General features: G+C 37.0%; 1 protein-coding gene across 2 annotated transcripts in view; it reads left to right on the forward strand.

Moving 5' to 3' along the window:
• The window catches only part of ATRN (attractin), a 144,180-nt gene that overhangs the window by 68,426 nt on the left and 62,084 nt on the right, over positions 1-13,670 (forward strand). For both annotated transcript variants that reach the window (XM_081289210.1, XM_081289209.1), the window contains exons 11-12: positions 1,457-1,541; positions 12,859-13,079. In XM_081289210.1, coding sequence (XP_081145336.1) covers positions 1,457-1,541; positions 12,859-13,079 — 306 coding nt within the window. The remainder of the gene's footprint in view (positions 1-1,456; positions 1,542-12,858; positions 13,080-13,670) is intronic.

Here is a 13,670-nt window from a genome sequence, read left to right on the forward strand (position 1 = left end):
ATTATAGGAAGCTGGGAAATAACATGGGGTGAAGTGCATACATGGTGAACATTGAACTTTTATTTAAAAACTTTCAGTGAAGGGAAAGAAAAGGGCAAGTTGAGTGCCTCAGAGGGAGATAAATCTAGGAGAGGCACTAGAGAAAGAAAAAGAGGGAGAGAGTCAGAGGAAGATGGGATATCTTGAGGATATTTAAATGTTGTGGTAAAAACCAAAATGAATGTGGAGACTCAAAGGAGAAAAGTTTTATGTCGTTGAGTCAGAGAAGGGACTTTAGGAGGGGAGAAGAAGAAGAGATCCTGCCACACTGGTTTGGGGGAAGGAAGCAAGGTAGGCAGAAAGCTGGGGCAGTGTGGCCTTTGAACTTCACGCTGAAGAAGATGGGGTAGAGGCTGGATAAGAGAAGGCTATGTAGGTTATGGTCAAGCTCTGCTTAGGTAGGTCTCAGAGGGTGAAGCAGTGAGCATGTGGGTGGTATGGTGCAGGAGCACCTGCTCTTATTCATTCAGAAGAGAAGTTATTAGCATAGGTTAGGTCAAAGGAAGCTTTTCTAGATCTAGGGGATCTAGAAAAAGACTTAAAATATTAGATGAATTTAAATTCAAAAAATTTTAACTTTCACCTACATTTTTCCATTGTAGCTACTAAGTTTGGGCGAATCAATATAGAGAAGAGTGGAACATAATTGTGGAACTCACGTTTTACTTACATCAGCTTTGTAGAAAATAAATTTTCTTTAAGTTAAAAATTATCTTGGCTTGGGGTAGGTTGTGGTTCAGTGGTAGAACACTTGCCTATTGTGCATAAGGCCCTCCTGTGTTTGATCCCTAGTACTACCAAAAAAAAAAAAAAGAAAAAGAAAAAGAAGAAGAAACATTCTTGTGGGTACAATCAAAAGGATAGCAGGGTGAAAGACCTGTATGTCATGTCTGTTAGATGCTAATTGCCATATGACCCATCTTGTTTTTGGTACTGGGAATTGATCCCAGGGGCACTTAATTAGTGAGCCATGCCCAGCACTTTTTATATTTTGAGTCAGGGTCTTGGTAAGTTTCTTAGGGCCTTGGTAAGTTGCTGAGGCTGGCTTTGAATAAGCCTCCTGAGCTGCTGTCTTGTGCCCCCGTGCCCATCTTTTGTACCCTACTGCTCCACTGCTGCTGGTTATTACCCAGCAATCATAGCATGACTAATAGAGTTGACTGGTATGTTTTACAAGGCTGTGTGTGTGTTATAGTCTTCTCCTTTTTAAATTTTTTTTTTAAATTGTAGATGAACACAATATCTTTGTTAATTTATTTTTATGTGGTGCTGAGGATTGAACCCAGCGCCTCACATGTGCGAGGTAAGCGCTCTACCACTGAGCTACAGCCCCAGCCCTACAGTCTTCTTGAAAACTGTCAGTTTCTGTTGATTATGAATGGCAGTCCTCTCTGAAATGTGTTTTTCTTGCTTCTAGCTTGTGACCGCTGGTCAGTGCTTCCCAGACCTAATCTCCACCATGATGTCAACAGATTTGGCCATTCCGCAGTCTTACACAACAGGTAATTGGAGAAGTGCTTGCTTCTTTTCTTTTGTGCTTGAGATGGAAGTGAAATAAAATATGTAGAAGTGAAAATGGACTAATATTATTTGCAGAATTCCCTCATTCCATTAGTTTTTCACAGAGTACAAATTTCCTGATTAAGGGTTAAAATATTCGATGTGACTGTAAATTGCTTCAAATGCCATGTTTGCTGATCTGGTGGTGTTAGCACACAAGGACATTCTATGTTTTGTGGTATTGGGATGTGTGGGGCAACAAAAGCTCCATGCATGTTACTGTGTTAGGTCTTATGTAATTCTTTTTGGTACTTAGGTTGTTGAGTTTCAAGTAGCTGTATCTGAACAGTAAAGAAAGTTTTGGAAAAAAGTACAGAGAGCCCTTTAGGTGAGAGATAAGGTAGGGAACAGAAATGGAGAGGTTGTGGATCTTAATATAAGGCCAGTCTGTAGTCCTTGGATATTTTGAAGTCTGCAATGTGTTTTTCTTCATTGCTTAAAATTGCCTGGGCCAGCTACCAGAACTCATCATAAATCTGCTCTGGAGAAACTCTGTCCAATAAAGGAGATTCTGAGTGGCCATTCTACCTACCTGTTTCTTACATTGAGCTTTAAAGATGTTTAAGAAGTTAAACAGCCTACTCATGTCATTAGTTTTTCTCATTCTGTTTCTGCTATTATTACTACTGTTTCTACTTTTAAAATTCAAAGTCACATAGACCCTGTAACTATTGAAGCCTTTAATACTTGCATTATGTTAGGATACCTTTGGCTTTTAAAATTTCTGTTGTAAAGATGAGAGTAATTTAACTTGAATTAGGAAAAATAAGAAAGCAACATTTTTTAGATATTGTGAAGGAAGAGTTGATAGAATTTAGACACTAGGGATTGGTCCAAGTGCTATCTTTTATAGAGCAGTTATTTAAATTTTTTTAGCAATATGTAAGATTTTATGGTGAGAACGTTTGGTAGTGATAGACTAGCCTCTTGAAGTTTTCCCCCCAGAGAGCAGAGGCAGCCCTGGGCATTACCTTGTCTGTGGCTGCCTGGCCCCAGCTCTCCTCATCTTGGCATTCCTGGAGTTCTCCTGGTGCATAGTTTGGAATGGAATAGGCATTTGCTAGATGTCAATCATTCGTACTGTGATGATAACTATCAAACAGATGAATCTTTTATTAAAACCTTCTTGAGTTTTATACAAACTCAACAAGAAGTTGACTGTTTATCATAAAATGTAGTTTAACCATGAATCAAAGTTGGAAATGGCTTGTTTGATGATGATGCTTCTGTTTTTGTGTAATACAATAGTGTGTTTGAGCCTGATATGTGAGTGTGAGTACTGGACAGGCTTGGCTGGGGCGGAGATAATGAACGAGGCCATCTACTAAAAGGCTGTGGTTTTAGTTTAATTTTATGAAATAATATGGTGAAAGAGAAACTTTGATTCACATCATTTCTTTCTTTTTTTTTTCAGAGAGAGAGAGAGAATTTTTTAATATTTATTTTTTTATTTTTTAGTGGACACAACATCTTTATTTTATTTTTATGTGGTGCTGAGGATCAAACCCAGTGCCCTGCACATGCCAGGCGAGCACGCTATCGCTTGAGCCACATCCCCAGCCCTCACATCATTTCTTTGTGTTATAAGTCAGCAGCAGTGGGTCAGGTGTAGTTAGTTGACTTAGCTGTTCTTCTCAATCACCTGCTCCCGGATTTTCTTTTCTTTTCTTTTTTTTTTTAAATAAACATTATATGTGTGTGTGTATGTGTGTGTGTGTGTGTGTGTGTGTGTGTGTGTATATATATAGAAATTTTTTTTTTTTGATGTGGTGCTGAGGATCGAACCTAGGGCCTCACAAATGCAGGGTGAGCACTCTGCCACTGAGCCACAACCCTGGCCCCTCTAGATTTCTTTGAAGACCTCTCCCTGCCTTCCCAGAGCCACTAGGTGACCAGAGGAATTAAGTATTGCCGAGAACACCAACTCTTCCTGGGTGGAGGAGGGAGTTCATTTGGTTAAAGAACAAATAGAATTTGTTGAATCCAGCCTGACTCACGTGATGCTCTGTGAGCCAATAGTGGGGTTAGAAATGTGGTGGGACTGGGGCTGGGGCTGTCTGTGGTTCAGTGGTAGTGCACTTGCCTGGCATGTGTGAGGCACTGGGTTTGATTCTTAACACCACATATAAATAAATAAAGTAAAGCTAAAAAATATATTTTTTAAAAAAAGAAATGAATGTAGTGTTCATTTTGTTGTTTGTATTAAAATATGCAGTTTTCAGATATGGTAATAAATACTTATTTTATGCTGCTATGAACATAAATGTACAAATATCTCTTCAGTGTGCTGATGATTCTTTGTATATATAGTCAATAGTGGGATGCTGAACCATATGTAGTTCTTTTTAAAAACTTTTGAGCAACCTTCATACTCTATAATGGTTACAATAGTTTGTGTTTCCATCAGTAATATACAAGAGTTCCCAATTTTCCATATCCTTGCCAAAATTTTCTTTTTTTTTTTTTTTAGATTTAGCAATGGAGTTTTATTTATTTATTTTTTTTATTGGTTGTTCACAACATTACAAAGCTCTTGACATATCATATTTCATACATTAGATTGAAGTGGGTTATGAACCCCCAATTTTACCCCAAATGCAGATTGCAGAATCACGTTGGTTACACATCCACAATTTTACATAATGCCCTATTAGTAATTGTTGTATTCTGCTACCTTTCCTATCCCCTACTATCTCCCCTCCCCTCCCCTCCCAACTTCTCTCTCTACCCCATCTACTGTAATTCATTTCTCTCCTTGTTTATTTCCCCATTCCCCTCACAACCTCTTATATGTAATTTTGTATAGCAATGAGGGTCTCCCTTCATTTCCATGCAATTTCCCTTTTCTCTCCCTTTCCCTCCCATCTCATGTCTCTGTTTAATGTTAATCTTTTCTTCCTACTCTTCCTCCCTGCTCTGTTCATAGTTGCTCTCATTATATCAAAGAAGACATTTGGTATTTGTTTTTTAGGGATTGGCTAGCTTCACTAAGCATAATCTGCTCTAGTGCCATCCATTTCCCTGCAAATTCTATGATTTTTGTCATTTTTTATTGCTGCATAGTACTCCATTGTGTATAGATGCCACATTTTTTTTATCCATTCATCTATTGAAGGGCATCTGGGTTGGTTCCACAGTCTAGCTATTGTGAATTGTGCTGCTATGAACATCGATGTGGCAGTATCCCTGTAGCATGCTCTTTTAAGGTCTTCAGGGAATAGTCCGAGAAGGGCAATAGCAGGGTCAAATGGTGGTTCCATTCCCAGCTTTCCCAGGAATCTCCAAACTGCTTTCCAAATTGGCCGCACCAATTTGCAGTCCCACCAGCAGTGTACAAGTGTACCCTTTTCTCCACATCCTCGCCAGTACTTGTTGTTGTTTGACTTCATAGTGGCTGCCAATCTTACTGGAGTGAGATGGTATCTTAGGGTGGTTTTGATTTGCATTTCTCTGACTGCTAGAGATGGAGAGCATTTTTTCATGTACTTGTTGATTGATTGTATATCCTCCTCTGAGAAGTGTCTGTTCAGGTCCTTGGCCCATTTGTTGATTGGGTTATTTGTTATCTTATTGTCTAATTTTTTGAGTTCTTTGTATACTCTGGATATTAGGGCTCTATCTGAAGTGTGAATTTTCTCTTTTTTCTTTTTTTTTAAAGTGACTATTTTAGCAGGTATGAGGTGATATCTTATTTATTTATTTATTTATTTATTTTGTGGTGCTGGGGATTTAACCCAGGATCTTGTGCATGCAAGGCAAGCACTCTACCAACTGAGCTATATCTCCAGCCCTCGTATTGTATTTTAAACTTGTATTTCCCTGGTCATTAATGATGTTGAACTTTTTTCATGAATCTGTTGGTCATTTGTATGTCTTCTTTTGAAAAATGTCTGTTCAAGTCCTTTGCCCATTTTTAAATTAGAATATTTTTTCTTAGCTTTTGAGTTCTTTGAATTCCTTATATGTTTTGGATATGAACCCCTTATCAGATGTGTTATTTAAACAGAAATATTTCCTCCCATCATCAATCAATTGGTTGCTTTCCTTCTCTGTGTAGAAGCTTCTTAGTTTGATGTGACCTCATTTGCCTATTTTTGCTTTTGTTACCTGTGGTTTTAGTGTCACATAAAAAAAAAAGTTCTTGCCTAGGCCATTTTCATAGAGCTTTCACCCTGTTTTCTTCCAGTGGGTTTTTTAAAGTTGTAGATGGACACAATAACTTTATTTTATGTATGTATTTTTATGTAGTGCTGAGGATTGAACCCAGTGTCTCAGCACGTGCTAGGCACTGAGCCACAACTCCAGCCCTTCTTCTAGTAGGTTTTGTTGTTGTTGTTTTGGTACCAGGGATTGAACTCATGGGCACTTGACCACTGAGCCACATGCTCAGCTCTATTATGTATTTTAATTAAGAGACAGGGTCTCACTGAGTTGCTTAGCACCACTTTTACTGAGTCTGGCTTTGAACTCGTGATCCTCCTACCTCAGCCTCCTGAGCTGCTGGAATTACAGGAGTGTACCACCAGCTCTTTTATTAGTTTCATGATTTTTAAAATACATTTTAAAAGACTTCAAGTCTTTTAATGCATTTTGAGTTGATTTTTTGCATGAGTATAATTTCATTCTTTTGCTTGTGGATATCTGATCTTTAGTTGAATTCTATTATGGTGGTCAGAGAACACATTTTATTTTCTATTTTGATAAATATTTATTGGGATTTTTTTATGATCTAGTATATTATCTGTCTTGGAGAATGTTCCATGGGAGATTGCATATGTTGCTTTTATTGGGTGGAGTGTTGTTTAGATAAGAGGTCAAGTTGGTTAACCATGTTGCTCAAGTGCTATGTCCTCCAGTATTGAGAGTAGAATATTGAAGTCTCCAACAATTATTGTTCTTGTAGTATATCTTATAAGGCAGGTCTGCTAACAAGTCTTTTAGTGTTTATCTGATAATATTTTTATTTTAGCTCCATTTTTGGAGGATAGTTTTGTCAGAGCATTGTTGCTTTCTACACTTTCCCTATGTCTTCCTTTGCCTTCTAAGCTCCATTGTCTTTTTTAAAAAATATTCTTTTAGTTGTTGATAGACCTTTATTTTAATCATTTATTTATATGTGGTGCTGAGAATCGAACTCAGAGCCTCACATATGTGAGGCAAGCACTCTACCACTGAGCCACAATTCCAGCCCCTCCATTGTTTCTTAACTGATAATCTTAAGGCATTCTCTTATCTGATGAATTGTTTTACTTTTGTTGTCTTCACATTGTCTCTTAGTTTTGAGCTTTCAGTTTATGATGTGTTGAGATATGGGTCTTTTTGTGTTTGTCTTACTTGGAAGGAATTGAACTTTATGGATGTATGGACTAATCTTTTTCAAATTTGGAAATTTTTCAAACATTATTTCTTTAAGTGTATTTTTTTTCCTTACTCTTCCTTGTGGAATTCTGTTATGTAGATATTGGTATGCTTGAAAGAATTCCACAGGTCCCCGTGGCTTTGTTAACTTTTTTTTAGTATTTTATTCCTTTCTTTTCTTCAGATTATATCATTAAATTAATCTATCTTTTTTCTTTTATGTGGTGCTGAAGATGGAACCCAGGGCTTTGTGCATGTTAGTTTGTGCATGCTAGGCAATTGATCTACTACCACAAGCTGCATCCCCAGACCTAGTGATGTATTTTTTTAATATATTTATTTTATTTTTATGTGGTGTTGAGGGTCGAATCCAGCGCCTCGTGGTGTTGAGGGTCGAATCCAGGCGAGTGCGCTACCGCTTGAGCCACATCCCCAGCCTCCTAGTAATGTATTTTTAAGATGGCTATTTTTTTCCTCTACCAGCTCAAATCTGTTGTTGAGTAACTGTAGTGAATTTTTGTTTTACATAATTGTATTTTCAATTCCAAGATTTCCATTTCTTCTTCTCCTTCTCCGTACTGGTGATTGAACTCAGGGGCACTCAATTACTGTGCCACTCCCCAGCCCTATTTTGTATTTTATTTAGAGACAGGGTCTCACTGAGTTGCTTAGCACCTCGCTATTGCTGAGGTTGTCTTCGAATTCATGATTCTCCTGTTTCAGAGCCACTGGGATTATAGGCATGTGCCACTGTGCCCAGCTCCATTTATTTAATTTTTTTAAAAAATATTTTTTAGTTGTAGATAGATATGATACCTTATTTAAAAAAATTTTTTAAACTGTAGATGGACACAGTACCTTTATTTTATATATTCATTTTCATGTGGTGCTGAGGATCGAACCCCATGCCTCCCACATGCAAGGCAGGTGCTCTGCTGCTAAACTACAACCCCAGCCCTCTATTTATTCTTTTTTTAAAATATTTTTTTAGTTGTCAATAGAGCTTTATTTTATTTATTGATATGTGGTGCTGAGAATCGAACCCAGAGCCTCACACATGCTAGGCAAGCGCTCTGCCACTGAGCCACAATCCCAACTCCTCCATTTATTCTTTATAATTTTAATTTATGTCTCTTTATTGGTATTCTCTATCTGTTGAGCCATTAATGTCATACTTTCATTTAATTTTTTTAGACATAGTTTTTAAGTTCCTTAAAAATATTAAATAGCTACTTTGAAGTCTTCGTCTCCTGAGACAAACATGTGGAACCCCACAGAGGTAGTTTTTGTTGACTTATGTTTCTTCTGTATGGGTCACAGGTTTTAATTTTTTTGCATATTTTGTTGAAAACTAAATATCTTAAAACAATAAACGGTAAGAAAACTGATCAGATTGTGATTTTTGTCACCATCATCACTGACAACTGTTGCTGTTTATATAAGGTACTGTGTGTTCTGTTCTGTCTCCCCACACAGGGTGCCACTGCTGATTTCTCTGATTAGTCGTTTTTTCTTGTTTTTAATTTAAAGTCCAACTTCCTCTGGAGTGCCCCTAGATCAGCTTAGTATTCAGCCAATGATTTCTCAATGGTTTTGCTAAAATGCTTAAATGCTTTCAGCTAATAAGACTCCAATGTTCAAAGTTCTGGAAGTTTATAAATTTACCCTGGTTTTTACTATATGGCTGGTGCTGCCTTTTTCATTATTTTCTGCAAGTTCTTGAAGCCTTGTGTAGACACGTACTACTGGAGATGTGAAATTTTATTAAAGCACCCTGAAGGAGAATTGGGCTTGATTTAAAACTCTTAAAACCTTGATTCTGGCCAGGTGCACTGGTGTACTCCTATAATCCTAGCTACTCTGGAGGCTTAGACAGAAGAATTACAAAATCAAGCCCAACCTGAGCAACATAGAACCCTATCTTGAAAAAATAAAAAAAACCCTTGACCCTTGACTTCAGGAGGACTTTCACTTCTGGAGCTTCTCCCACTGAAAGAACACTAATATGTGTAAAGCAAGAACTGGAAAGATAATGAGTAAACATTGGACAGAAACTAAGAGATGAATCAAGTTCAGGAGGGCTTCAGCCTGAGATTTTGCCCATCCAGCTGGGGCAGCAGAGAGCTGGAGCTGAATTTTGGGCTGATTTCCAGACTGAAGGATCAGGGGCCAGAGGTATTTTTGTTCGTAATAGATGCTAAATGGTTATTTCTGAGTGAATAAGTAAATGGATAGCATGATTTGGGCCTTGTTCTTTTTAGAGACAGATAATATAAATAATCATATTAAGTTTTTAGGCTAAAAACAAAATTAAACTGAAGAGATCATATGCAGGAAAGAACAGGCCCATTTGTAATATTAGTATTAGAAATGTAATGTTATCCTTGAAATGGAAGAGATTTAAGCAAAATTCTTTTTTCCTAAAAGGATGTTAAAACTTTTTATTGTGAAAATTTGAAAGATATAAAGAAGTAGAGATAATAGCATAATTCAGCCCCATGTGCCCCTTACTCTACATTAGCAGTCATCAATCTGTGGCTATCCTGAACCTGTCCATCTTACTTGGAAGCAATTTTCTAGCACAATAGGATTTCACAAGTAAATGTTTTAGATTACAGTTGGTTTTCATTATTCACAGTGGTTATGCTCTGCACACAGTGAATTAGTGAATATTGACTCTCTGCTCGTACAGGACACTAGGTTTCTGCAAGCCTTCTCAGAACATTTTCCTAAACTAGTCAATATACTAACCCTGTTCAGTGTGTGTTTCTCTTTAAACACAATATATTGCCGATTTCTTACCATTGAGCTTGCCGTCAACAGCACTTTGACTCATGCCTAAACAAAATTTATCTAACACACATATTTCCTCCACAAAGGCACATCACAGCTTAAAACAGGAGACAGCACTTGAGCACTGCACTAGGGGTTGTAAACAATGAAATCACTAGCATAAAGTAAAGCACAAAAACTCAAGAAGGGGGCACTAAAACCATGAAAGGTACACTTGTTACAGTATGAGAGCTGAGACAAGAAGTCAGAGCACTTCTTTGTTTGAGCTGAGCTGGGAATATGTATGTTTCACCATTCAAATGTTTCACCATTCTGCATGCACATGCCTGCAAGTGACCATAAACTGCTGCAAAGTATTGATTTTGGAGTTAGAAATAAATTTTAGCACATAGGTAAATTCACAAATACAGAATCTGCAAATAATGAGAATTGACTATTTTTCATTAAAGACTCTTAAAACGTCTAAGTACTGCTGAGATTGGAGGTGCATGCATGTAATCCCAGGGTCTGTGGAGGTTGAGACAGGAGGATTGCAAGTTTGTGTTTAACCTCAGTGGCTTTAGCAAGGCCCTAAGCAACTTAGACCCTGTTTCAAAATAAGTAATAGAAAAGACTTGGGTTATAGCTCAGTGGTAAAGCATCTGGGTTTTACTCTCCAGTACTCCTTCCCAGAAAAAAAGAAGAAAAAAAACCCTAACCAAAACAAAACAAACAAATAAAAAAAACCCCAAAAACAAACAAACAAAAAAACCTTACAACTAGTATACTTAAAAATTATAACACTTAAAAATTAATAGTTCTTTAACATAATCAGCATTCATTTCATATTCAAGGTTCTGAATTGTCTTATAATTCTTTTAAAATTTAGCTTGTTGAAATGAGGATCCAACTTAAATCACTAAATTAAAACATGTTCTTTTTCTTAATTACAGGCTCCTTGCTTGTCATGTTTCCATTTATTTGCTAGACACTGTGTTGTATATCCTGTAGAGTTTCTTATAGTCCAGATTTTGATGGTTGTATCCCCATGCTTTCAAATACATGTTGGTATCTCTCCTGACCTTCCTGCAAATTAATGCAGTCAGATTCACTTTAGGATTACAACAAGATTACTTCATAAGGTTGATTATTTTCCTTTATTTGAAAATTTCAAAGTAATAGACTGATTTCTTAGCATTGTCCAAAGATGACAGGTGGGTTCATGGGCATGTGTTATTGAATTTAAGGATTTAAAAATATTTGGTGTGTTGTACCAAGTCCTTTATAGTTCTTATTCTTATTAAATTTCAAACACTTTCTATCTGTAGCCAGGGAGCATCCCTTCATGGTAGCTCTTGAATCTTTCTGACACTACATAATCTTTCTCATACTGAAAATATTGTCCACATTCATTGTGAACATTTACTGACCCAGACACACATTGGGTTTTTCTCTAAAAAGTTCTGATGTGGACCGGCAGGGGAATGAATGTTTTTAATTACCACAATCTAAGTCGTAGTCCTAATTATTACTATTGTGTTGGTCATTTAAGAAGACCAGTTAAAGAAAAACTGTTTCTGTGTGTGAGCTCTTCCTTCTCTCAATAGATATAAACTGCTACACACTTTACATACTTTTTTTAAAAAATTTTTTTATTAGTTGCTCAAAACATTACAATGATCTTGACATATCATACATTTGATTCAAATGGGGTACATACTTTTTTCTGCATGGCTTCCTCCCCGCATAACAGTTGGAGATAATGCCATAGCAGTATACAGAAATCTTCCTCATTTCTTTTTACATCTGTGTAGTATTTCATCATGTTGATGCATCAGAGTTTAATACATTCCCAATAGATTTTGGAGTGTTGGAATCTTTTTCCTATTTTTTTAATGATGTAGTTAATTACCTCACATGTATTTTTGCTATTGAATCTTTGTGATAGACTTCTAGAATGTGATTTCAGATTCAGAAGGTTGATGTGTAGTTTTATTAGAAATTGCTAAATTACCTGTCTGTGGGCTTGTGCTATTTTATAAACCCAGCAGTGTGTGAGTGTGCCTGTTGCCCCATAGCTTCATCTTTCCATGTTTTGCTCAAGTTTTGAGGTCTTTTTCTTTGCTACTGTGATAGGTGAAAAATGTTACATAAGTGTGGGGTTTATTTTATTTTTTTTGTAGCAGGGATTGAACCAAGAGATGCTTGACTACTAAGTGACATTACCAACCTCCCCACCCCCGGCCCTTTTCTTTTGATTTTGAGATAAGCTCTCACTAAGTTTCTTACGGCCTCGATAAGTTACTCAGGCTGGCCTTGAACTTATGACCATTATGCCTCAGCCTTCTCTGGATCTGCTGAGATCACAGGTGTGTGACATCATGCCCAGCTTATGAGCATTAATTTGTTTTTCTCTTTTGACTAAAGTTGAGCATCTTTTCATATGCTTAAAGACATATGCATGGTTTAAGTCCTCTCTATATAAAATTGTTTTTCTACCTTCTGCATTTTTAAGTCATATGGAGGTTTTTCCTACTTTTAGGTTATGGAAAAGATTGCCTATTCTTTCTTCTAGAACTTATGTGATTTCTTCTTTTGGATGATTCTCTGATCCATTTGGAATTTATTCTAGTACATAGAGTGAGAAAGGATTTAGTTTAACCTTTTTTTCATATGTTTAGTTATCTTGATACCATTTACTGAAAAGACCCACTAATTTAAGATTAATTTAATTACCCACTAATTTAATATTAATTTAAATATTTAAAAAAATTTAGTTGTAGATGGATACAATATCTTTATTTTTATTTATTTATGTGGTGCTGAGGATCGAACCCAGGGCCTCATGCCTGAGAGGCAAGTGCTCTACCACTGAGCCACAACCCCAGCCCAAGATGTCACTTTTGCATGTACAAATTTCATGGGTGATTTTTGGAACTATTCTTGATGAGCAAAGGTCAGGATTAAAGGGTGGAATTTGGGAGGGAAGGGAATTATAATTTTAGAGACCTTGAAGTAATTTCTTAGAGGACTTTGTTATATAAGATTTCTCTGAATGTTGTCTACAAAGTATATCATGTATTTGTAAATAATTTTTCAGCAAATTCATTATCTCCCTTTTTTCTCTAGCACTATGTATGTATTTGGTGGTTTCAACAGTCTTCTCCTCAGTGACATCCTGGTATTCACCTCGGAACAATGTGAAGCACATCAGAGTGAAGCTGCTTGTGTGGCAGCAGGACCTGGTGTCCGATGTGTGTGGGACACAGGGTCGTCTCAATGCATCTCCTGGGAGTTGGCAACTGAAGAACAAGCAGAAAAGTTAAAATCAGAATGTTTTTCCAAAAGAAGTATGTTATTCTCTTCTTAGAATTTAATTAGAAATCTCATTTGATCAGTTATTCAGAAACAGTATATGTATACTTCTTATATTCACCTTATTATCCATACTAGTTTAGTAATAACTTGTGCAAAGCCCTTCTCGGAGTTAGAGAATTAGTTTGTAAATATCTTTACAACAGACGAGAACAGGTTGTGTGGCTCCTTGAAGCTGTCTGTGAATGATAGGGACAAAATCTTCTTGGCATGCCATACGCTTTGTCCACCGGCTCCACGACCTGGCTACAGTTGGTCCAAGGCAGTGCTATCCAATGGAACTTGTTTTGATACTGGAAATATTGCATATGTGCCCTGTTCTAGTCTGGTAGCTACTTGGCCACATGGGAATATCAGACACTGGAAAGGTGGTTAGTGTGCCTGAGGAACTGAATTTTTAACATCCTGGTTACCATATTGGATTTGGAGGTCTGACATTAAGGATGAGATTAGGAAGGCCAACCTAGAAAAGCCTATTGTAGATAGAGGAGTTGCCATCCTCACAACTGTTTTCTAGCTCTTCTAGTTGGATACAGCAGTGAGAACAAGACAGAGAGTTGCTGAGG

This window comes from Spermophilus citellus (genome assembly GCF_964194105.1).
Source record: "Spermophilus citellus genome assembly, chromosome: 4".
NCBI lineage: Eukaryota > Metazoa > Chordata > Mammalia > Rodentia > Sciuridae > Spermophilus > Spermophilus citellus.